The sequence below is a fragment of the Capricornis sumatraensis genome, chromosome 1 (assembly GCF_032405125.1).
Source record: "Capricornis sumatraensis isolate serow.1 chromosome 1, serow.2, whole genome shotgun sequence".
Lineage (NCBI taxonomy): Eukaryota > Metazoa > Chordata > Mammalia > Artiodactyla > Bovidae > Capricornis > Capricornis sumatraensis.
The window spans coordinates 197,709,150-197,734,546 of record NC_091069.1 but is presented as its reverse complement, the minus strand read 5'-3'; the positions used below and the strand labels follow the sequence as shown (position 1 = coordinate 197,734,546).

Genomic DNA, 25,397 nt, shown 5'->3' with positions numbered 1-25,397 from the left:
TTTCCCCATCTGTTTGCCATGAAGTGATGGGACAGGATTCCATGATCTTAGTTTCCTGAATGTTGAGCTTTAAGCCAACTTTTTCACTCTCCTCTTTCACGTTCATCAAGAGGCTCTTTAGTTCTTCACTTTCTTCCATAAGGGTGGTGTCATCATTCTGTGTGCATTATATTAATTCCAAAATACTCATAAGCAGCAGTGTCAGAGAACTAAAGTGCCTGTTCAAAGTCACCATAGTAAGTAACAGAGTAAAAATTCAAACCTATGTTCAAAATTCCTATGTAGCTTAGTTTACCACACTGCCTGTATTGAGAGGTTGGTGAGAATTACTGCAGCCCTTCACATTCAGTTATTCTATCAAATCACAGTGGAATAACTTAATAATTATTTAGTGTGTTTGTACTTTGATTAAAACTCTTATCCCAAGGCAAATAATAAATAATCTAAAATAAAAATTAAATTTGAACATTTAACTTCTCTAAAAATAACTTGCAAATGTGAACTATGCTTAATTATGAATATAAAAACTTAGAATTGAGTCATTTAAAAAATGCTGGTCATAAATTTAAAGAAAACCAGCTTCTCTCTCTCTCTCTTTTTTGCAATCTGAATTCCTCTTCAGTTGATTCATAAATTAATTAATTGCCATCGAGCGACCTGAGGGCAGCTGAAAATTGGGTCCAAATTAATAAGAAAGGAGGCAATTAGTCTTAAGTCTGGAATTTTAATGTTCAATAGAATCTGAATCAGAAGTGATCCATTTTTTGAAAAGGAGAACATCAATGTCTTTTTAATTTCACTGTCTTTGAATGAGGATGAAGGAGGAGGGGAATCAAGATAACCAATTATTCTCAAATGAAAATTAAGAAAAGATGTTATCAGAAAGCAACCAAAAGCATATTTTCTTTCTATATACTTTAATCACAAAGGAAAAGGTCTATTTTGTGTTGAAGGTTGGATATATTTTGAATTCAAGCTTAGAATCATCTTCAGAGACTTGTATTAAGAGACAAATGTAGCATACATGTTTAATCCACTAAGGCTAAAATAGTAGCTCTTTTCTTTACCATTTATTTATTCAATTAAATGGGATTTTTGCTTTAGTGAATTAACAATTAATCTGGTGTCTTTATTGATTTCCAAGTGAATAAATGGGTTGAATGATTAAAATGAATATGTTTAGCTAAAGAGAAACACATTGCCTCAAACTAAAGATATTCCAAAAATCATTTTCAGTCCTTGAAATTAAATCTACCTGTGCTCTCTGGGATACATAGGGAAATAAAGACTTTCATTAAGCCTTTAGTAAGTAGCAACAGGAATAGAAATACATAATTTGCCCAGGGTTATCTGACTGTATTAATATGTAGTCATTCATATGTTAAATGAAAGACCAAAGATGTGGGCTAGAAGAAGGGGAAGTAGGGAGGCAGATTGGGAGAGCTTTAAATAGCTAATCATTTCCTGAATTGAGCCTCTCTGGTCTCTCCACTATTTAACCTACATTGGGCTTAGTATTTGACACACACAAGGAAAGATTTTAAACTAATAATAAGAGAAATAGAATGAATGGCAAAATTTCAGATAGGCTAATGTTCCAGGTTTAATTTCCCCAGGTGTTCTCATCCAGATTATGGAACATGAGGTCATGACTATAAAGGTAATCTCTCCCTATTTCTAGCAAAGGGACTTTGAAGGACTACAGTATCTCTCCCAGGATTTGAATAATGTATTTGTTTCTTCTTAACCTGATGTTTAGATTCTTTTGCCCTTAACTCTAAGACCTTTAAATCCCTCATTTCTTTCACAGTTGATTAAGTAACAGCCCTGAGAAAAGCACTGACTGACTGTTCAACAGAAAACTTTTCAGGAGGCTAACAGGCTCTGACCTCCAAGAAATTATGTTGTTAAATTGACTCAAGACCTTACCAGGGAGACCAGGTTTTACTAAAGACCATATTAAAGTTTGGGTTCTTCACTACTGAGAAAAATTCTTTTCCTCCAAGATCTTCAAATACCAGTTTTTCTTTTTCTATCTTGCAACTCAGTTTTTGTGTCTTGAATTCTCAGTGATACTCAGAATGTTAATTGTGTTACAGTGCCATTGGCTGCTGTACCCTACCCCCAGGTGTAATCAGTTTGCACAAGTAGAGCTGAACCAGTTACATCTGAAATAAATGTCAGAAAAGTTGATAAATAGTTGCTGTTCTGAGGCCTGTGTGTGCCTTTCCTTCATCCATAGCAGCTCCTCCTGAAACCTGCTCCAGGACTCCAGCTAAATGACTATGAAATTTATAATCACCTATAAGTGCAAATGATGTTTAAGAGAACCATCTATGTCTGCAAGCTGAAAAGAGCAGAGTGCTTAGCTAAACATTCAATTACTTGAGATTGTGGTATTGCCTCTTTTACTCTGAGGTTATTTAAACTTCATGCAAAAATGGAGACAACATTTTTAGTGTCTAACTTAGTATAAGGATCCAAAATATTTAGGAAAGTTTTAGTTTCACATATCCTATCTAAAAATTAAAATATGATAGAATAGAACATAAATTGAAAATTACTTAAGAGATGAATTTACAGGGTAAGAGAAGTTCAGGGCATGGAAAGATTTTAAATTACATTACACACATATGTATATTTTATTCATTTATGAAATGTATACAAAATGAACATGGATTTCATTTTTTCTTATCTGTAAAGGCTCTCAAAACCATATAAGGCAATACTATATTCTAATTTATAGGCAGTGTATTTTATACTGCCTGTAAGAGAAAAGATAAGAGAACAGATATTGCCTGGGTTCATTTCTCAGCTTTACTCCTTGGATAAGAGATTTTTCTTCATCTATTAAGTGGAATAATGATAGTGTCTACCTGATAGGAATTTTATGAGAACTGTGCTGTGCTGGGCTCAGTCACTCAGTCATGTCCAACTCTTTATGGCTCCATGAACTGTAGCCCACCAGGTTTCTCTGTACATGGACTTTTCCAGGCAAGGGATATGGGTGGTGGTGATTTAGTCGCTAAGTCGTGTCCTACTCTTGCGACTCCACGGACTATAGCCTGCTAGTCTCCTCTGTACATGGAGTTCTCCAGGCAAGAATACAGAGTGGGTTGCCGTTTGCTTCTCCAGGGGATCTTCTTCACCCAGGGATTGACCCCAGGTCCCCTGCATTGTAGGCGGATTCTTTACTGACTGAGCTGGTGGAGTAGGTGCCATTTCCTCCTCCAGGCGATCTTCCAGACCCTGCATCTCTTGCCTCTTCCGCATTGGTAGGCAGATTCTTTACCACCAGTTCCACCTGGGAAGCCCTAGCTGAAATAATACTTGCTGTGTCCTCTACTAGGATTATTCATAATACATAAAACATCTTTTTCAATGTCTATTATAGAACTCAAGAATTGACCGAACTTCCTATATTTTATAGTGTAACTATCTATAGATTTTTTTTCACTTTGAGTAAAAATCTATGTATAAGCATGTATTTTTTGCTTACCAGTGATTCTCAAGGGTAGTGTAACTTCCCCACATCTCTCCTTAATACTTGACCCACACAGAGAAGGCATGTCAGAATCTTTGAAACAGTCAAGATATTTAATATTTATTTTTAAGTGGTACTTGGTTTTAAAATGTTTAGAAACTCTGGCTTAAATTACAAGTCCTCTCTCATGATCAGATTATATTCAAATGCCGAGGGTGTTCTGACCTTCTGTTAAGCAGTATTTAGCATATATATTGAAAATTCTGGTAAGCTTCCTACCAATCTGGAAATCTGTATTATCTTGACATTTTGCTGTGTAGGTATTACTTCTGTAGAAAAGTGTTTCACATAAGTAGTTTAATTATTGTTTTGAAGTAGTGAATGTGCCTACTAAGCTTCTTAGGCTGTATATTATTGAAATAGTAGAATTCTCTGATCTGATATAGTGTTTTAAATATAAGTGCATGTTTAAGAGACAGTTGACCAAAGTGAGATTTCAGTTCTCACACAAGGTACTCAAACAAAAAAATTGAATAAATGTACTGAAAATCAACATTTTAATCTCTAAAACTCACATGATGAAAGAGCCCATAACATATAATCAGTATTTCTTAGATTAAAATATTTTTAGAATAAATGATATTAGTCATAAAAAATGTTGAGACTCTGCCAACTTAATTTTTTTATTTCTAATTTTTATTATATAAATTTTTCATAATGGACACTTGCATATCCATCACCTACATTTAACAGTTGCTAACAATTAGCTATATCGGCTTCCCTGGTGGGCTCAGAGACAAAGTCTGCCTCCAATGTGAGAGACCTAGCTTTGATCCCTGGGTCAGAGAGATTCCCCTGGAGAAGGGAATGGCAACTCATTCAGTATTCTTGCCTGGAGAATCCCACGGACAAAGGAGCCTGGTGGGCTACAGTCCATGGGATCACAAAAAGTCAGACACAACTGAGCAACTAACACACAATATACACAATGTTTTTATATATATCTGCTTCATTCACTATTTTTTCTTGTTGAAATACTTTGAAGTAAAATACATACATGAGATTTCACTCTTAAATACTTAAGTAAGGATCCCTAAAATTTTCAGGACATTTTCCTACACAATCACAGCACCATTATCATACCGAGCAGAATAACCATAATTTCTTACTATAATCTAGCAATGTATATTGGAGAAGGCAATGGCACCCCACTCCAGTATTCTTGCCTGGAAAATCCCGTGGACAGAGGAGCCTGGTGGGCCTCAGTCCATGCGGTCGCTAAGAGTCGGACACGACTTGAGCGACTTCACTTTCACTTTTCACTTTCATGCATTGGAGAAGGAAACGACAACCCACTCCAGTGTTCTTGCCTGGAGAATCCTAGGGATGGGGGAGCCTGGTGGGCTGCCGTCTATGGGGTCGCACAGAGTTGGACACGACTGAAGCAACTTAGCAGCAGCAGCAGCAGCAATCTATATTCAGATTTCCTTAGCTGTCCCCCAAATATCTCTTGCAACTGATAGGGTCAAGTCAAGATGCAATCAAATCCACTGTTAAGTTTCCTGAGTTTCTTCTTATTTAGATCAGTACATGTCAGATTTTCATGTGTGCATACAAATTACTTGGAGTTCTTACTAAAATACAGATTCTGATTTAGGGACTAGAGAGGGACCAGAACTTCTGCATTTCTAACAAACTCTTTTTTAAAATTTATTTTTTTAATTGGTGTATAACTGCTTTACAATGTTATATTAGTTTCTGCTGTGCAACAGTATGAGTCAGTTATAAGTGTACATATATCCCTTCCTTCTTGAGTCTCCCTCCCACCCAACTAAGAGAATGCCAACTCTAAATTTACCAATTAAGTACCTTGCTGCTGCTACTGCTGCTAAGTCACTTCAGTACTGTCCGACTCTGTGTGACCCCATAGACAGCAGCCCACCAGGCTCCCCCGTCCCTCGGATTCTCCAGGTAAGAACACTGGAGTGGGTTGCCGTTTCCTTCTCCAATGCATGACGGTGAAAAGTGAAAGTGAAGTCTCCCAAGTCGTGTCCGACTCTTAGCATCCCCCTGGACTGCAACCTACCAGGCTCCTCCGTCCATGGGATTTTCCAGGCAAGAGTACTGGAGTGGGGTGCCATTGCCTTCTCTGACAAAACAAAACAAACAAACAAACAAAAATTAGAAACTGCCATTTATTTCAACTCAATGGAATTCTACCCAATGACATGTATTACATATGTTTTGTAATATTATGAATGTCATATTGCCAGGATTATGGGTTTTATTCCCTTTAAAGAGTAGACACATACTTCCAGAAAGGTGAATCTCTTCAGGTTTCTTTCACTATTTAGTCATTATTTCACTTCTGAGGCTTGTCATTTAATATGGGTTCCAGTAAAATTTGCTCAGAAAATACTAGCTGTGCAATAATACATGAGGATTCACTTCCTGACAATACAGTACATAGCAGGCACTCAGTAAATGATACTACCAAAATTACTATTATTGAATTCACAGTTCTCTAGATAGACTTTGTTTTGATATTTTAGTATTCCCCTGCACACTTAAAGCTTTAAGGTTTTATTTTAAGTTTCAGTTTCAGGAGAATTAAAGATGAAAATATGGTATATAACCATGTTTGTTCTATAACTCTTTGAAATTTTCTGGTATTATTCAGTAACAATTTTTGAATTCATAAAATGTTCTTTTTGAGACTATACATGACCTTTACCTCCCTTTCTGTGGATACTTGGATAGACTTCATTCATGTCACTAATAAAAGCCATTTATATAAAATATTCATTTAGCTTAGCGTTGGAAAGGGTAGAGACAAGAAAACAGAGTAAAAGAGATTGTCTGTGGCTCTGTTCACTTAACAAGTACTATGAAACAGTTCAACAGTAGGTGATTTATGTGTAGAACTTTATCATGAATTTTTAAACCTTAAATTATCTCTATTCAACTTAGTTTTATACTAAACCAAACAGTTCTTATTTTTGCCTTGAAATTTCTATAGTATCTTCTTTAATATCTAAGGCTGACTGCTGGTTTACCTTGACATGGGCATTTGAAATGCAGGGGTATGAAATGTGAGTAGTAGCAGACTGGAGACGAAGATCTGAATTCCAATCTAGGTTGTACCACTTACTAGCAGAATCGAGATAGGTAACTTCTTTGAATCTCAGTACTAACTTATAAGATAAGGGTAATGATAACACCACTTTTTTGATCTTAAATAACTGTGGCTGCATATTTTTTAAAAAAGTGTATTCAAGCAGCAGAAAACTTTAAAATGTGGAATATATTTGTAAGAAATCATGGAGGTAAGGTGAAAACAGCCAGAATTTTAAATTATTAAATGATTGTAAATATCAAGAAATGATACAAAAATTACCAGCATGATGACTTAAAGAAGAGACATAACCTCAGACCCTATTAAAATGATAAAAAAGATGATGTTATGATCAATTGTATAATATTTCACAATTTACTAGAAGAAAGGCACGAGAAAATTTCTTGAGGATGATAAAAATGTCCCTTATCTATGTAGGCTGCTTTCCTTTAGGGTAAAATTTATACAAAATAAAATGCACACTTAAAATAGGTTTTGAGAATTGTATATATATCTATATAAGGGCTTCCCAGGTGTCTCAGTGGTAAAGAATCTGCCTGCCATAGGAGGAGATGCAGGTTTGATCCCTGGATCAGAAGATAGAGGAATTGACCACTCACTTCAGTATTCTTGCCTGGGAAATCCCATGGATAGAGGAGACTGGAGGGCTACAGTCCAGGAGGCTGCAGAGTCAGATATGACTTAGTGCCCGAGTGCTCACACACACCTACATACCTATATAAACACCTTCCTAACCAAACAACTCCTTTAACTTGTAGCTAATTTATGACCACTAAATTAGAACAGTTTCAGTGTGTGCCTTATCTACAGTTATTTCACAGATGTATAAATCCTTCAATTTTATGGTTGTTCTTGAAAAGAGAAGCAAGAATGAAGTCTGAATTAGAATGGAAATCTTGAGATCTTGTATTAAAAACACCAGCCATTGCTTCAGTATAGAACTCCCATTAAAGACATGAGAATAGCAATAGTAATGTGGTGAAGTTGCCCTCAAAACCACACATACCTAGGATTTGTGAATGTGACCATTTATGAAGAAAAGAGTCTGTGCACATGCAACTAAGCTATGGAATTGATATAAAATCATCTTGAATTATCTGGGTAGACCCTCAATCCAATGGCAAGTATGTCTATCACAAAAGAGAAGACACACAGTCAAGGTCATATAAAGATGAGAGGCAAAAATATTGAGTTATATAGCCACAATCAAAAAGCTAGAAGAGGCAAGAAAGGAATCACCTATAAAAGTCTCAGGGAATGAATACAGGATGCAGAAGTCACTAATTATAGTTATGGACAGTGAAGAGTCTGCTGCTGATTTCTCATACATCTTTATGTTTTATAATCTGATTTTGTAATATATTTATTTTTTGAAAGTATGGACTATAGGGCATCAGAGCAGAGAACTCTTGACTAAAAGTGAGTATAAAATATAACAATATATAATAATATATAATTTTTCCTTCCTACTGTGAAACTACACTGCATTGGTGCCTCTGTGGAGTGATAGCAAATATCAGCAAGTTGATTGCTCCTCCCTCTTATTTTGCTGAAAATAAACAAGAAACAAAAGAATTCTAATGGAAGTTTAGGGATAGGATGTAAAATGGGATGAGTTATTTCTTATAACTCATTTATAGGGTTAATTTGTTGTTGTTTAGTCACTAAGTCTTGTTCGACCCTTTGCGACCCCATGGGCAGTAACCTAATAGACTCCTCTGTCCATGGAATTTCCCAGGCAAGAATACTAGAATAGGTGGTCATTTCCTTCTGTAGGAGATCTTGCCAACCCAGGGAATGAACTCATGTCTCAGGCATTGGCTGCAGGATTCTTTACTGCTGAGCTACCAGGGTAGTCTCTCATAGCATTAATAGCAACTCTTCATAGAGATCCTAGACATTGCAGGGCTGATAAATAGTACTTTGGATCTAGTCATTTCTCATTAACTTTTTAATACAACCTTTGCAGTGTTCTTCCCAATGAGCCTGCTCTTTATGTTGGGTTGTCACATGCTCCTCTATCCATAATGACAGCACAGATCTGGAAGCAGCAAACACCATTTTGCTTTATCAAATGGAATAATTAATTTTTATTAACAAAATAGTTTCCCCTCTCTTGAACTTAGGAAATGTCAACCCACTCCAGTATTCTTGCCTGGGAAATCCCATGGACAGAGGAGCCTCGTGGGCTGTAGTCCATGGGGTTGCAAGAGTTGGAGATGTCTTAGTAACTAAATATCCACTACATGCACTTAGTCTTAATTCTTAACTATTTATCATCAACATATTATTTAGCATCAAAATGTAATCTAAGGTATTTGTTATAAAATGCCTTAATTTGTGAAATACTCTGCTTGGAGCATCTTTTATTATTTGGCTCTTTGTTGCTGTAGCTTAGCTTTCCCTGCCTTCAGATATGATGTGAATAACAAACCAAATAAAATGTAAGCACAGACTATTTAATTAATGATTCATAGTATGTATTAATTAATAGGTAAGATAGGCACACATTTAATGATTAAGAGAGGAAAGAAGGCAAAATATGTAAAGCAGGTGAGCTTGAAGGAAGCCTAAAATATGAAAACTAGGTCCTATAAAAGTATTTTGTTGACATATAAGAACTTCAATAACAAAAATAAATATGAATTAAATGAAAATTTTCACATTTTAAGGCTTGTGTTACAATTATTATCCCCACTCAAAAGTACTTTACAAACAAAGGCAAAATGTTTAAAAAACACACAGAGCCAAATTTTAGTGTTGGTATTGTAATAAATATTTTGTGACTTTGTAAAAATTATTTAATCACTTGAATTCTCCAAGTTTTGTTTTTTATATTTGGATTAAGATTTCTAAGGTATTCAAGTCTCAAATTAGGTTGCTAAATCAATATGAATAGAACTATGAAGGTGCCTTGAATATTTTCAATAAAACCAATGCTATGGACCATCTAAGGACCTGAAAAAATAATTGAAATGAAAAAATAAGTGAATTCAAAAAATAGTGTCCTGATGTTCCACATTTGACCTTTGGATTGTTTCACTTCTCTTTAGACTCCATATTACCTCAGGTCTGTTTTACTTTGAATAGTGATGAGAATGTTATATTTCAAAAATTATGGCTCTAATTACCTTTTTCCTCACCCCAGCATGTTATGAATGTTTAAATGTCAGTGCCTTTCAAAGCTAGCAAATGTTTTAATTTCATATATTAAATTTAAGTATCGATGTGTATATTCTCTGACTGCAGAAAAGAGAATATTGCAATGAATGAGGTGCACATAGGACTTTTTAGAATCAATTTTATTTAGTTTAAGCAGGGAGTCTTTGATTATATCCTTTAAACTGTGCATAGTGTTTATGCTGCTTACAGAGTAGACTAGGACTTGAAGGATATTGGAACAAGAAGTGAGGGAAACAACTTTTCTTACTTAGGTGCCAAAGCACAGAATCTTAGACTATGAGGAACTTTGCAGTGAGGAGGAAGTGCGTGGCATAGGAATGGAAGTGTGGGCTATGGAGTCAGAGAAACATGGGTTTAAATCTAGCTCTACCATTTATTCATGGTACAATCTTGTGCTAATGTCCAAAATTCACTGGTTGTCCATTTTGTTTGTAAAGAGCGAGTAACACTAGTTTCTACCTTAAAGGTAAGTGTGTGGATTAAATTAGGTGATTATGTATAGAGTGCTAGTATACAGAAAGGGCTGTTGCTATCTTGTTCATTCCAGGTCATGCTTATTGACTGCCAACTATATATACATTTTAAAGTGTGTGCACAATGGTTTTGTCTAGCTCAATACTCACTAAATCTACATAGACTAAATATTTTAAATGGTTATTTTAGGATAAAAATGCAAAGGGTATATTTTAATTGAATTAAACATAAAATTTGAGGGTTTTGTTGTTGTTGTTGTTTAATTTTCTTTACCTCTGTCTGCATACTCACATTGTCTTCCACCATATGTATAATAACCTGTCCTCATTTCATCTTTTTCTTTTTTAAACAAATGGCTGTATACTTACAATTCTAATTTCTGGGTAACTTTAGTGAGCTTTGAATTCCTTTCCTTTAAGACTGTGATCTGTTTATTTTCCCTCAATTTTCTAGCATTTAAAAAAATCTCTATCTTCTGGATGTTTTCTCTTAAATTAAAAATATATCCACCTTCAGTTCAGTTCAGTCGTTCAGTTGTGTCCGACTCTTTGTGACCCCATGAATCACAGCACGCCAGGCCTCCCTGTCTCTCACCAACTCCCAGAGTTCACTCATACTCACGTCCATTGAGTCAGTGATGCCATCCAGCCATCTCATCCTCTGTCATCCCCTTCTCCTCCTGCCCCCAATCCCTCCCAGCATCAGAGTCTTTTCAAAGGAGTCAACTCTTTGCATGAGGTGGCCAAAGTACTGGAGTTTCAGCTTCAGCATCAGACCTTCCAATGAACACCCAGGACTGATTTCCTTTAGGATGGACTGGTTGGAGCTCCTTGCAGTCCAAGGGACTCTCAAGAGTCTTCTCCAACACCACAGTTCAAAAGCATCAATTATTCAGCGCTCAGCTTTCTTCACAGTCCAACTCTCACATCCATGAAGATGAAGGTGAAGGTGAAGTTGCTCAGTCGTGTCCGACTCTTTGTGACACCGTGGATTGTAGCCTACCAGGCTTTGCCGTCCGTGGGATTCTCCAGGCAAGAATACTGTAGTGGGTTACCATTTCCTTCTCCAGGGGATCTTCCCAACCCAGGGATCAAACTCGGGTCTCCCACATTAGAGGCAGACGCTTTAACCCTGTGAGCCACCAGGGAAGCCCTAAAATCCTGAGGCATTCATCATTTCTCTACATTAAGTTGGAAAGTGAAAGTTGCTCAGTTGTGTCTGACTCTTTGCAACTATACAGTCCATGGAATTCTCCAGGCCAGAATACTGGAGTGAGTAGCCTTTCCTTTCTCCAGGGGATCTTCCCAACCCAGGGATCAAACTCAGGTCTCCCACATTGCAGGCAGATTGTTTACCAGCTGAGCCACAAGGGAAGCCATAGTCACATCTAAAACACAACAAATAAAACTCTTTCTTGATTTGTTTACTCTCTATAGTTACTGGTCAGTGTTTCCAACTTTTCAGCCTAATTTTATTTTCTAGTGAGAATAATGTAGTCAGTTCATAGTTGATATTTCCTTTTTTCCTTCTGACATTTATTCTCTCAACTTCTTGCATTGTCTCCTGTATTCATGAATCCACAGAGAAACCCACCCCCCCTCCACCACCAAAGAACACCAGGAGTCTCTGAAATGCTATTTCCAATTAATAATTTTTATCTAATTGTATTTCTTCACTTCCTTTGAAGCATTGATTGTAGATTATTACTTCCTAAGGAGTCTTTATCTTTTTGACTCCCATGAAATTACACTCCCATGGTTATCTTTACATTTCTCTGATGATCCCATCTATAAAGTCTTCACGGGTCTTCATTTTATTCTTCCACCCCTTAAATATCAATGTTATTCAGAGATGCCACTGACAATCAATGTCAACTGTCATTCAGATATCTGTGGCTACACTCCATGTACTTCTAAGTCTACGTGTGGACCACTTTACGTTTTAATTACCATGTACACGCTTCTCAAAGTGTTATTAACTTTAGTTCACAATTTAGCCTTGAACCCAATTGGTCTTGAATGATACAATCATTCGTTTACTGTGTAACATCATATGGATATCCACACACACATCACTGCCAATGTTTATCACTCATTTTTATCAAATTTAGAAATGCTTGCAATCTTGACTCCTTTTTAAGATTTCTAATCCAATTAACTGAAAAGATTTACCAATTTTATCTCAAACATTTATCAAACATATCTACTCCTCTCTCTTTTTCTTTCCACTGTCCTGGCTTAACCTCTGACTCTTACTTTACTACTGCAATAGCCTTCTGTCTATACTTTCTGGTTCCACAATTTCTCTTTTAAATTTATCCCCCACATATGTATCAGTGTGTCCCTATCCTGAATACGCACTTGAAAATATCACTTATTCTCTACAAAATCCTCCAAGGATTTCCTATCACCTACAGAAATGGTTTTCAAGCTTTAGCAACTGTAGACTTTAAAAGAGAAGTTTCATATTTTTGTTGTTTTGATGTTGTTGTTCAGTCATTAATTCAGGTCCAACTCATGACCCCATGGACTACAGTATACCAGGCTCCTTTGTCCTTCATTATCTTCATAAAAGGAAGAAAACAAGAAAGGGAAATCTAGTCATGAGAATATCTAGTCACGAGAATATCAATGGCTCTTTTGTTGCACCGTGTGTCAGGCATTGGGCTGTGCATCTTGTTTAATGCCAGTGAAAATCTCAGTGGTACTGCTGAACCTATTTGAAAGGCAGAAATAGAGACACAGACGAGGAGAGTGAACTTGTGGACACTGCTGGAGAAGCAGGGTCAGGGATGAGTTAAGAAAGTAACATTGACATATACTACCATGTGTAAAATAGATAACTAGTGGGAATCTGCTGTATAACAGAGGGAGCTCAGCTCAGTACTCTGTGATGGCCTAGAGAGCTGGGATGGGACCATGAGAGGGAGGCTCAACAAGGAGGGAATATATGTATGTTGTCACTAAGTCATGTCCGATTCTTTGCAACCCCATGGACTGCAGTATACCAGGCTCCTTTGTCCTTCACTCATTCCCAGAGTTTGCTCAAATTCATGTCCATTGAGTCCATGATGCATGCAATTACAAAATTTTAGTAATTTAAACTTCAAAATCCTGACTCTTGGTTATATAGAAAAGCAATTCCTGGCAAGTGTGATAAAAATAAAAAATCATTCAGTATTAGTGTAATCCTTTTCTCCTTACTGAGTATTTATGTGATTTGTTATTTTGCTTGATCCTGACCTGAACTTTCTGGGGTTAGGAGGGCAAATATATTTACATTTCAACTTTGTAGAGGAAAATCCTGAGAGATTAATTACTCAAGTTTGCCTGGCAGTTTTAGACTATTTTAATAAGAAAAGAATCTCTAGTCTTAAAAGGCTCATGTCATAGTGATAAAAACAGAAATATAACAAAGATATAATAAATGATAAGTAAAAATCAAGTACAAAATGATAGGAAAAGATGACAAGAAAAATATGAATTCTGATGGGTTTTCAAGGATCGAGAAAAACAATTATAGAAAGAAGCCTGATAAACAAATAAAGAAAAAGAAAGAAAAATCTTTCCAGGCAGAAAAAATGGCACAAAGGGACAGAGAAAGTGAAGGTAAGGATAAATTTAAGATTTGATAAATCGACTGCTGTGACTTAACCAGTAGATATATGGAAATCGTGCAAATGAGCTTATGGGAAAGAAAGACTTGTTTAAAGATGAAAGAAGATATGTTGGGTCTTGTTTGTGAACTATACTAATGAATTTGGACTTGCATCTACAGACAATAAGGACCATAGTTTGGGAAAAAGTAATAAGTAACTGTATTATGGCAACAAATAAGAACTTACAGAGAATTGTCTAAACATATGGATTAGAAGGAAACTGGCTAGTATAGTTCTGAAGTACTAAGGGTGAAATAAATTGGAGTCAGGTATAATATAAAATTTCACATTTGGACAAAATGTGGGTATTATGCTATTATCCAAGATAAGAAATGAAGGTGACAGTGGAGGAACGTATGCTCATGATTTGGACAATGAGTTGATGTGTCTGAAAGATCTTGCAGAAAAAATGGTGAACTAAAAACAAGAATTTAGCTAAAGCTTTAGGAACTATCAATCGGAGATTAGTTGTTGAAGCCAGAAAAGTAGACCAAACCACCTAGGTAGTCTGTGAAAATGGAAGACTGTACAGACCCCCTAGAAACATTAAAAGCTCAAAAATTAAAAGAGGATCCAGTTATAAGTAGAAAATTATACACAGAGATCTAGCAACAAATCATGGACTTTGGGCAAAAGAGTTGAAAGAAGGAAGGTATGTTAAATATTGTTAAATATTACAGAGAGGACATGTAAGTTGGAGACTAGGGAGAAAAACTGAATTTCAAACGGGTTCCTGGATAGACTTTTCTTATCACTATCCCTTCTTATGTAATAATTTTAGTATGATCTCCATGTGGCATACCTACACAATTAAGTTTTGAATATCTTGGTTTACTCCTTCATTTCAGTCTATCAATGAATTATTTCTAAATAGAAGTGCTCTCTAAATGGTTAAGGGTGTTTTACTTCTCTCTCTTCATCAACAGATGGGAGCTATTATCAAACAGCCATCACTCATAGTTAATGTGATAGCAGTGAAAAACTTTCACAATGAATATATCCCTTTTTAAACAAATATTTTCATTACTTTTTTATGTCAGGATATGCAAAAACTTGTTCATAAATGATGATTATTATATTCATATATACATGAAAAATAATGGTAATGTCTTAACATTTTCAAAGACAGTGATGTTTGATATATTATGGACTCAAATCCCATTAAATTGAACTTCATGAGGTTAAGGACTATTTTCTGTATTTAGTGTAGCACTTGACATATAGTAAGTATTAGGAGCATATTTTTTTAATGATTTAAAAAATGCACTAGAAAGAAAAAATGATATGAGTCATATGTAAGAGGAAGGTGAAGGAACAAGATAGAGGAGGGGGTTATATTAGATAATAAGACACATATGGATGATTTAAATCAATATGTTCTGCTTTTGAATAATTGAAAGTTCAATAAAACCTCATTAATTATAATTCTCAATTTATACTCTTATGAGATCTTTCAGTTTGAGGCTTGCTGATCTTTCAGTTTGAGGCTTGCTGATATTTTAATTTATGAAGTCTTAAATATACTAATAAGATAAAATTAATTTAAGAAGTTTATTTACAACTACTCTTGCGGCAAAGTTTTAAGGACTTCAAGTTAAATTATTAAATGATAATGGATGCCACAAATTGTCCATGTCATACTTTCACTAAAATCAATTCAAAAATATCTCCATGCAAATTGTACACTTTCTCTGAGGATCATAAATAGAGTCTTTGGATTTCCTTTAGCTCAGCATCCTACCATAATCACTACCACATCATTACCACTCTCATCATTATTATTATGATATGTATTGTTTTTAGCAATGTCATCAATGCCATTAACAGTGTTTCCTATTAGCAGGCTTTGACTGTTCACAACATCTCTGTGAAGTATGTAAATCTCCAAAATTTCTTAACTGCTGTAACTAATCCTTTAGAGATTAAGATGCCACCGAACTATGGCAAATCAAAATTTTAACCTGATTCTATATTGACTGCCCAAAATACCACAACAAAACCTAATTGATAGACAAAAATAAATGTATTATACTTATTGCAGTATCATGTATACTATCATGTAAGAATTGAATCGCCAGTCTATGTCTGACGCAGGATACAGCATGCTTGGGGTTGGTGCATGAGGATGACCCACTGAGATGTTATGGGGAGGGAGGTGGGAGGGGGGTTCATGTTTGGGAACACATGTAAGAATTAAAGATTTTAAAATTTAAAATAAATTTAAAAAATAAATTAAAAAAAAAAAAAGAATACCACCTTGACTGAGTGTATTGGTTTCCTAGGCCTGAATAATAAAGCATTAGAGATTGAGTGACTTAAACAACAGAAATATCTTGTTTTGACAGTTCAAGGTGTTATCAGTGTTGGTTTCTTCTGAGGTCTGTGACGGAGAATCGGCTCCAAGCCTCTTGCCTCGCTTCTGGTGGTTTTCGGGCACTCTTTGTACTCCTTTGGCCTGTAGACACAGTACTCCAATCTCTGCCTTCATGTTCACATGGCTCACTCCCAGTGTAAAAATTTGTCTCTAAATTTCCTTTTTTATATAATGACACTAATCATATTGTGGTAGGGACCCACTTTACTCCAATATGAACTCATTCTAACTTAATTATATATGCAGTGATTTATTTCCCAATCAGACCATGTTCTGAGGTACTAAAGGCTAGGACTCAACATATGAGTTATTCAACCCATAACAGAGAATCTTAGTAGTCTCTTAGAGTGGGGAGAAATTAGGAGAGGGTATTTATGATTTATTTTAAGCCTTAGTTGTGCAGTTTTATGGCAGGTCTTAAAAAGTGGAGTGCTGGTTGGAACTGGGCAGTTTCTAAAATTAGTTTTAGAATGGCAAGCAAAATAAGGAGAGGAATATAAACAAGTTTTGATAAATAAGCTATTAGTCTTGATAGGTAAGCTCTTTGGTTGATTTGTGGTCTTATCCAAAAATGCACATATGCTAGAACAAACAACTAAATAATTAAAAAAAAAATCATAGTATTGTTCAAAATAAGGAGTGAAGAATATGCTTGATCACAGAATTATTTAACATATAGAGACTTATAATTACGTTGTTTCATTTCTCATCTGTATGGTTTCTGAGTCTATCAGCTATATTATCCTAACTTTATTTCCCACCATTGATAGATTCCAAAGTAATTTGTTCTACTGCTGCATTGATCTAATAAGTAGTTCTAATAGAATTCAAATAAAATTTGTTACCCTGTGTGGTCATTGTTGGTACAGACTAGATTTCATCTCATTCCCATGATAAAATTAGAAAAACTTACCTATCTACCATCTTGCTTTTTTCTATCTATCATCTCCATAGTTACTTATATCCTGTCCTAACACATATTTTTTCTAGACAAATAACTCTAGTTACTTCAGGTTTTCAAATAAAAGTTATATGTAGATAATAATAATTTCACAGTATATTTGCAAGTTTAATACTACAAGAGTATTGTTTGAGGTGGTGTCCTAGTCCATTTCAGCTGCTAAAACAATCAGAGATTGAGTGGCTTATAAACAACAGAAATTTATTTCTCAAGTTCTGGAGGCTGGAAGTTCAAAATTAGAGTGCCAGCATGGTGAGGTAGCATCACTATGAAAACTAGTGGAGGTGATGGAATTCCAGTTGAGCTATTTCAAACCCCAGAAGATAATGCTGTGAAAGTGCTGCACTCAATATGCCAGCAAATTTGGAAAGCTCAGCAGTGGCCACAGGGCTGGAAAAGGTCAGTTTTCATTCCAATCCCAAAGAAAGGCAATGCCAAATAATGCTCAAACTATTACACAATTGCACTCATCTCACACGCTAGTAAAGTAATGCTCAAAATTCTCCAAGCCAGGCTTCAACAATATGTGAACCGTGAACATCCAGATTTTCAACCTGGTTTTAGAAAAGGCAGAGAAACCAGAGATCAAATTGCCAACATCTGTTGGATCATCAAAAAAGCAAGAGAGTTCCAGAAAAACATCTATTTCTGCTTCATTGACTATGTCAAAGACTGACTGTGTGGATCACCACAAGCTGTGAAAAATTCTTGAAAAGATGAGAATACCAGATCACCTGACCTGCCTCTTGAGAAATATGCATGCAGATCAGGAAGCAACAGTTAGAACTGGACATGGAAAAACACACTGGTTCCAAATAGGGAAAGCAGTACATCAAGGCTGTATATACTCACCATGCTTATTTAACATATATGCAGAGTACATCATGAGAAATGCTGGGCTGGATGAAGCACAAGCTGGAGTCAAGATTGCCAGAAGAAATATCAATAACCTCAGATATGCAGATGACACCAACCTTATGGCAGAAAGTGAAGAGGAACTAAAAAGCCTCTTGATGAAAGTGAGAGGAGAGTGAAAAAGTTGGCTTAAAGCTCAACATTCAGAAAACGAAGATCATGGCATCTGGTCCCATCACTTCATAGCAAATAGATAGGAAAACAGTGTCAGACTTTATTTTGGGGGGCTCCAAAATCACTGCAGATGGTGAGTGCAGCCATGAAATTAAAAGACGCTTACTCCATGGAAGGAAAGTTATGACCAACCTAGATAGCATATTCAAAAGCAGAGCCATTACTTTGCCAACAAAGGTCCATCTAGTCAAGGCTATGGTTTTTCCAGTGGTCATGTATAGAGTTGGGCTATAAAGAAAGCTGAGCACCAAAGAATTGATGCTTTTGAACTGTGGTGTTGGAGAAGACTCTTGAGAGTCCCTTGGACTGCAAGGAAATCCAACTAGTCCATCCTAAAGGAGATCCTGAGTCTTCATTGGAAGGACTGATGTTGAAGCTGAAACTCCAATTCTTTGTCCACCTGAGGTGAAGAGCTGACTCATTTGAAAAGACACTGATGCTGGAAAAGATTGAAGGCGGAAGGGGATGAGAGAGAATGAGATGGTTGGATGGCATCACCAACTCAATGGACATGAGTTTGAGTAAACTCTGGGAGTTGTTGATGTACAGGAAGTTCTGGTGTGCTGAAGTCCATGGGGCTGCAAAGAGTCAGACACAACTGAGCAACTGAGCTGAACTGATGGTCAGGTAAAGGCCCTCCACCAGGTGGCAGAATTCTTGTTTTATCTCATTTAAGGGACTAAGGAACTCTGTGAGGTCTCTTTTATAAGGACACTAAACCCCATGAGAACAGAACCCTCATGATCTACTCACATCCTTAAGGCCTCACATCCTAATACTGTTACTTTGGAGATTAGTATTTCAGCATATAAATTTGGGGGAAGGCAATAAATATTTAGACCATAAAGGATTATCAGCACCCCATTACTTCTTGCAATCTGAATTTTATCTATACTTGCAAGTACAAAATTATTAATTACAATATCTTGATTTATTTCAACCATCTTAACTCTAAGTGTCTCATACAACATCTTTTGCGTTTTCAGCAGTACATAACCTCATGAGTTCACTCTATCTAAAATATATCTTACTATAGTTTTGAAGTTTTACAATATTTATAATATTATGTACCTTGTTGCCAAGACTTTGTTTTATTCAAAAGCATTCCATTCTACCAGCCTTTAAGCATAGAAGCTTATGCTTGCTTAAAGAATTAAATTGCAAAAACATATCTGAAAGGAGTTTCAGTCAATATATCTTACTCTGTAATAAGTTTGCCGTTTGTCACCCCCTTTTTTTGAAATGCAAATAATGATCTTTTCTGAGAAAGAAAATACCCTTTGATAAACACAAATAATTCATTATGGAATCTACTTATTTTAGTTTATGAATATCTCATGATTAATTAGATCAGTAGAATGAAATCCAACAATCAGAAACTTTGATGCAACTTAGAGTCTTTTTGTAGCTTTAAAGAATATTCAGTAAGCACTTGAAAAACAAAATCAATGAGTTTAAAATGCTAATTTTCTGGTTTTCCACAGGGTCCAAGTTTTCTCTCTGAGGCTCTTTTTCCTAAACATGCAATAAAAATTGAAGAAATGGATCCGTTTTTCAATCTTCATGAGACCATTATTAAGGTAAGAGAGAAATGTATTCATGAAAAAGTTGAGGTTTTGTTCTTTCAGTTAGTAAATGAAGGAAAGGAAAATAGCCACTCAAGAGAAATCTATATATATATATTCGTTTTTTGAGTATACTAGAGAGGATTTTAAGTACCTCCTATTATTTTACTATGGAGTAAAGATAATAGGCAATTCTATCACAATCAAACAGACTAATAGCTGATGATTATATTCAAAAATCAATTTTTTTAATTGAAGTATTGTTGATGCAGTATCTTGTAAGTTATAGGTATACAATAGTAATTCAAAATTTTAAAGATTTTACTCCATTTATAGTTGTTATAAAATACGGGTTATATTCCTTGTCCTATACAATACATCCTTGTAGCTTATTTGATACATTAGGGTTTGTATATTGTACTTCCCTGCCCTTTTTTCTCCCTTCCCAGTTCCCTCTCCCCACTGGTAATCACGAGTTTGTTCTCTCTATCTGTGAGTCTACTTCTTTTTTGAATTCACTAGATTGGTGCGTTTTTTTCAATTCCACATATAAATGATATATAGTGTTCATCATTTCCTGTCTGACATGTCTCACTTAGCACAACGTCCTCCAAGTCCAGCCATGTTGATACAGATAGCAAAAATTTATTCTTTCTGTATGGTTGAGCAGTATCCCATTTTATATATACTACCAAAATAGATTCTTAACAAAATTCTTAATCTGAAACTAGACATGTGGTATATTCTCAAGTATACTTCCTTTACCTCTGATTAAGGACAATACAAAATGAGTCTTTGAATTTCTGTATCTTCAAAGATTTGTTCCAATATTTAAGTTGCATGGTTCATTGTGGTACTTTGTTGCAGAAAAAAAAAAGAATGACCCTTTTTCTAAGAAAAAGTTAGACTGCATTTATATTAATTGCTTTTCTTCTATGATGCTTATATCTATGTTTATGGTAAATACTTGACTTTGAGTTTATAGAATGAAGAAAATTAAATTCTACAGTGTGGAGCAAATTAGTTTAATGTTCCGAGAACATATGACATCATGTGAAATTTTACATTTACCAACTATTGATTTAACCAATTATAACCTGCCTTTGGGGGATAGAGTTTGAACAGAATATTGATATTTCAGTACTCTTAAAATAATCCATATTTATATGTGCTTAGGTAAAATACTGAATCATTCTTACATCTTCTTTTTACACAGCTCTTTTTATGCTTTAGAAAGAGGAATTGTGGCATAATAACTGAACTCAATGAGTGGCAATAGAATGAATTCAGAATACTAAAACTAAAATTCTAGGTACCCTGGCATTTAAGAGATGTGTACGTTTATTTTTTTCTGAACCTTTAAAATAAGCAAAATTTCTATCACACTTTATGTAAAATTCTCCTAAGCTCAAGATATCTAAATTTAACTACATTTATAACTCTTTCCTTTCCAGTCTAATCTAGTTCCTTGGCTTAGTTTTGAATATATCCATCCTCCGATCATCATTGTTACTCGGATACAATAAGATAGAAAGTGAAAGTGGAAGTGAAGTCGCTCAATCCTGTCCGACTCTTTGCGACCCGTGGACTGTAGCCCACCAAGCCCCTCCGTCCATGGGATGCTCCAGGCAAGAATACTGGAGTGGGTTGCCATTTCCTTCTCCAAAGATAGAAGGGGCCCACAAATAATAACTCCTTAGCATTTAAAATCTTAATTGTATTCCTAATATGCAAATAGAGAAAGAAAAATACATATCTGTTATCTATATATATGTATATCTATGTAAATATTTATATCTATATATATTTGGATGAGGGTGTGGATGTGTGTTTATATATATGTGTATATTTGTTGAAATGTTATGGGTACTTGAGCTTCCCTTGTGGCTCATCTGGTAAAGAATCTGCCTGCAATGTGGGAGACCTGGGTTCGATCCCTGGGTTGGGATGATCCCCTGGAGAAGGGAAAGGCTACCCATTCCAGTATTCTGGCCTGGAGAATTCCATGGACTATATAGTCCATGGGGTTGCAAAGAGTCAGACACGACTGAGTGACTTTCATCATAATCATCATCATCATCATCATATGGGTACTTAGAGCCTTAGTTTATTTACTTATTTTTAAGTAAGGCACTAGAGGATTTTTAGGGCAATGAAACAATAATGTTTTCTCCATTTTTTCTGTTTTTCTCTGGATCAGGAAATTCATAAACTTTTATAGAAGGGGAAATTTGAGACCATATTGGTATCAGATATATAATGAGATGATTTCACATCTAACATGTGAAATCCTCAGTGATAGAAAATTCTAAGGTTTAGATTTTAGATGTAAAAACACACACTGATTATTGTCATGTGAGATCTTAGCCACCCTTCATCTCCTGAGAGAATGTTAGGAGGCAAGAATGACTGGGTGAGAAAGGGATTAGGGGAGCATAGAGCATGGCCTGAGCTTATAAATATGAGATCAGTACTCAGTATGAAACAGAGAATGAAAGACTATATGAGTGAAGACACAAATTTATACACAGATATGGTACATGTTCTACAGGTATTTTTAAATGTATTTCTTGTGCACACTAATGTTTAACCCATTAGATGGATGTTGAAAAGAATGCTGTCTATGAAAAATTAAAACCTACTTAAAGTGCAGAATCAGGTGTTCTGTGACACTTTTTAAGGACCACATATATTTACTTGATGCTGATACTGTTTCCTCAGTCACAATTACCTGTGGTAACCAGTAGTGTTGTAGACATAGGCCAAGGGAAGAATTGTGCTTCAGAAGTTCAGTCTTATCTCACCAATATAAGAACGTGTAGAGCCATAAAACAAAGCATTTAATAGATACTTTTAAAAAAAAAAATCGTATTTTCTTTGATAAACAACAAAATGAAAGTACAAATATAGAGGGATTGACTAGAGCGCCAAACTAGGAAATATAGATTTTAATTCTGCCTTGCTTCCCAATTTGTTATGTTGCTTAGTAGAACTTTATTGTCTACATCAAAAAGAAGTATACGCATAATGATTCCCTCACTAGGATTCTGTGAAATCGAAAAGATGGTGTGTACATTTCTCTGGAAAAGCAATACATACATAATTGAGTATAATTATTGACATTAAAAAGTAATAGTGTTAATGTCTTCTAAATAGTCCCTTACCTGCATTTTTTGCATTTAGCTTTTCCCTAAAATATGAAAGTAAACAATAAATTAGACATGAAAACATATAACTAAATTAATTAATTTAATGCTTCAGTTCAGTTCAGTCACTCAGTTGTGTCCGACTCTTTGCCACCCCATGAATCACAGCACGCCAGGCCTCCCTGTCCATCACTAACTCCCGGAGTTCACTCACACTCACGTCCATCGAGTCAGTAATGCCATCCAGCCATCTCATCCTCTGTCGTCCCCTTCTCCTCCTGCCCCTAGTCCCTCCCAGCATCAGAGTCTTTTCCAAGGAGTCAACTTTTCGCATGAGGTGGCCAAAGTACTGGAGTTTCAGCTCCAGCATCATTCCTTCCAAAGAAATTCCAGGGCTGATCTCCTTCAGAATGCACTGGTTGGATCTCCTTGCAGTCCAAGGGACTCTCAAGAGTCTTCTCCAACACCACAGTTCAAAAGCATCAATTCTTCGGCGCTCAGCTTTCTTCACAGTCCAACTCTCACATCCATACATGACTACTGGAGAAACGATAGCCTTGATTAGACGGACCTTAGTCGGCAAAGTCATGTCTCTGCTTTTGAATATGCTATCTAGGTTGGTCATAACTTTCCTTCCAAGGAGTTAGTGTCTTTTAATTTCATGGCTGCAGTCACCATCTGCAGTGATTTTGGAACCCCCCAAAATAAAGTCTGACACTGTTTCCACTGTTTCCCCATCTATTTCCCATGAAGTGATGGGACTGGATGCCATGATCTTCGTTTTCTGAATGTTGAGCTTTAAGCCAACTTTTTCACTCTCCTCTTTCACTTTCATCGAAAGGCTGTTTAGTTCCTCTTCACTTTCTGCCATAAGGGTGGTGTCATCTGCATATCTGTGGCTATTGATATTTCTCCTGGCAATCTTGATTCCAGCTTGTGTTTCTTCCAGTCCAGTGTTTCTCATGATTAGAATATATTAATAAGTTAATGTGTATAAATGGAGTATAAAATCTCATTTGTGAAGGGTTGAGGTCTTTAGAATATTTTGTTTTAGTGGGGATAATAGTGATATTATCAGAGTATATCAAATGTTTGGTATACTCCTATTTCGCATAGTAGTGTATTATTATAATAACACTGGATTTTTAACAAAAAAGATACAGATAGGTATCAATTCTGTTACTGCCAATTATGAAAATAACATGAAATATGAGGAACACTTTGTAAAATGATAAAGCACAGCTATTACTGATATTATATCACTGCTAAGTTGCTTCAGTCGTGTCTGACTCTGTGCCACCCCATAGACAGCAGCCCACCAGGCTCCCCTATCCCTGGGATTCTCCAGGCAAGAACACTGGAATGGGTTGCCATTTCCATTTTCAAAAAATCCAAAGTAATGGAAATATTGAAGATACTAGTCCTTATTCTCCCAGTAAAAGTTTTAACTTGATACACAACACTATAACACAACCATGTAATTAATGTTATCTAATTAAATAAATACAATAAATACATACATCTTATATAAATGTTCATATAATACAATCTGCTATTTTTCCAAATTAAGAACTGCATTCTAGACCTTTCTTTACACAAATATAATTTATGTCAAATTGAATTAAAATTTCTAAGTATTAAAAATTTAACAATTTATCATTGGTGCTTTTTTGAATTAAAACACATTATAAATAAATAAATGACACTTATACATGGGATGTGAGCTGTGAGTTGAATCCTAGTTTTCCAATGTATCCTGTAGTGCTTTTTTAAAAAAAGAAATATTTTACAAAGTTTGAATTTATCTTGGAATTTTTCTTTTTGTTATAAAGCATAAAACCTAAGAAAATAATGAATGAGGCTCAATATCGATGCCAAAATATATAATTTATCATGGCTTCAACGACAGTCAAGTGGTACAGTATAAAACTGCCTACGGGCAACATCTTACATCAATGTTGAAGATGTTTTTCTTATCCTCTATAATTACCTTAAAAATAGCATTTGTTTTTTTAACTTATCATAGAAGCCATACTAATTCTTCCAAAGACTAAACATAAATGAAATGCCAATATAAATCTTAGCTGCTTAATCTTTTAATAAATGAATAAAAATCACCATGGATTTATGTTTTGAAATAGGCTTATTTATCCTTCTACACTTAGGAATTTTCTCATTATATTTCTAAATCTTTAACATTTAGCTCATAAGTTGCTATTAGTTATCTAAGCATTCTATTAATTGTAGCCTATTATAAGCCAAGGATGAAGCAAAAACACTTAAAATGCAAAACAATTTACATACAAGAGTGGGTCCAAGGTAAGCAA

The 25,397-nt window shown here is 35.4% G+C and overlaps 1 protein-coding gene across 1 annotated transcript in view; it reads left to right on the top strand.

The window, feature by feature from the left end:
• NAALADL2 (N-acetylated alpha-linked acidic dipeptidase like 2) overlaps positions 1-25,397 on the top strand; it is an 887,009-nt gene that overhangs the window by 642,679 nt on the left and 218,933 nt on the right. The window contains exon 12 of the mRNA XM_068968824.1: positions 19,844-19,939. Within this exon, the coding sequence (XP_068824925.1) occupies positions 19,844-19,939 (96 nt within the window). The remainder of the gene's footprint in view (positions 1-19,843; positions 19,940-25,397) is intronic.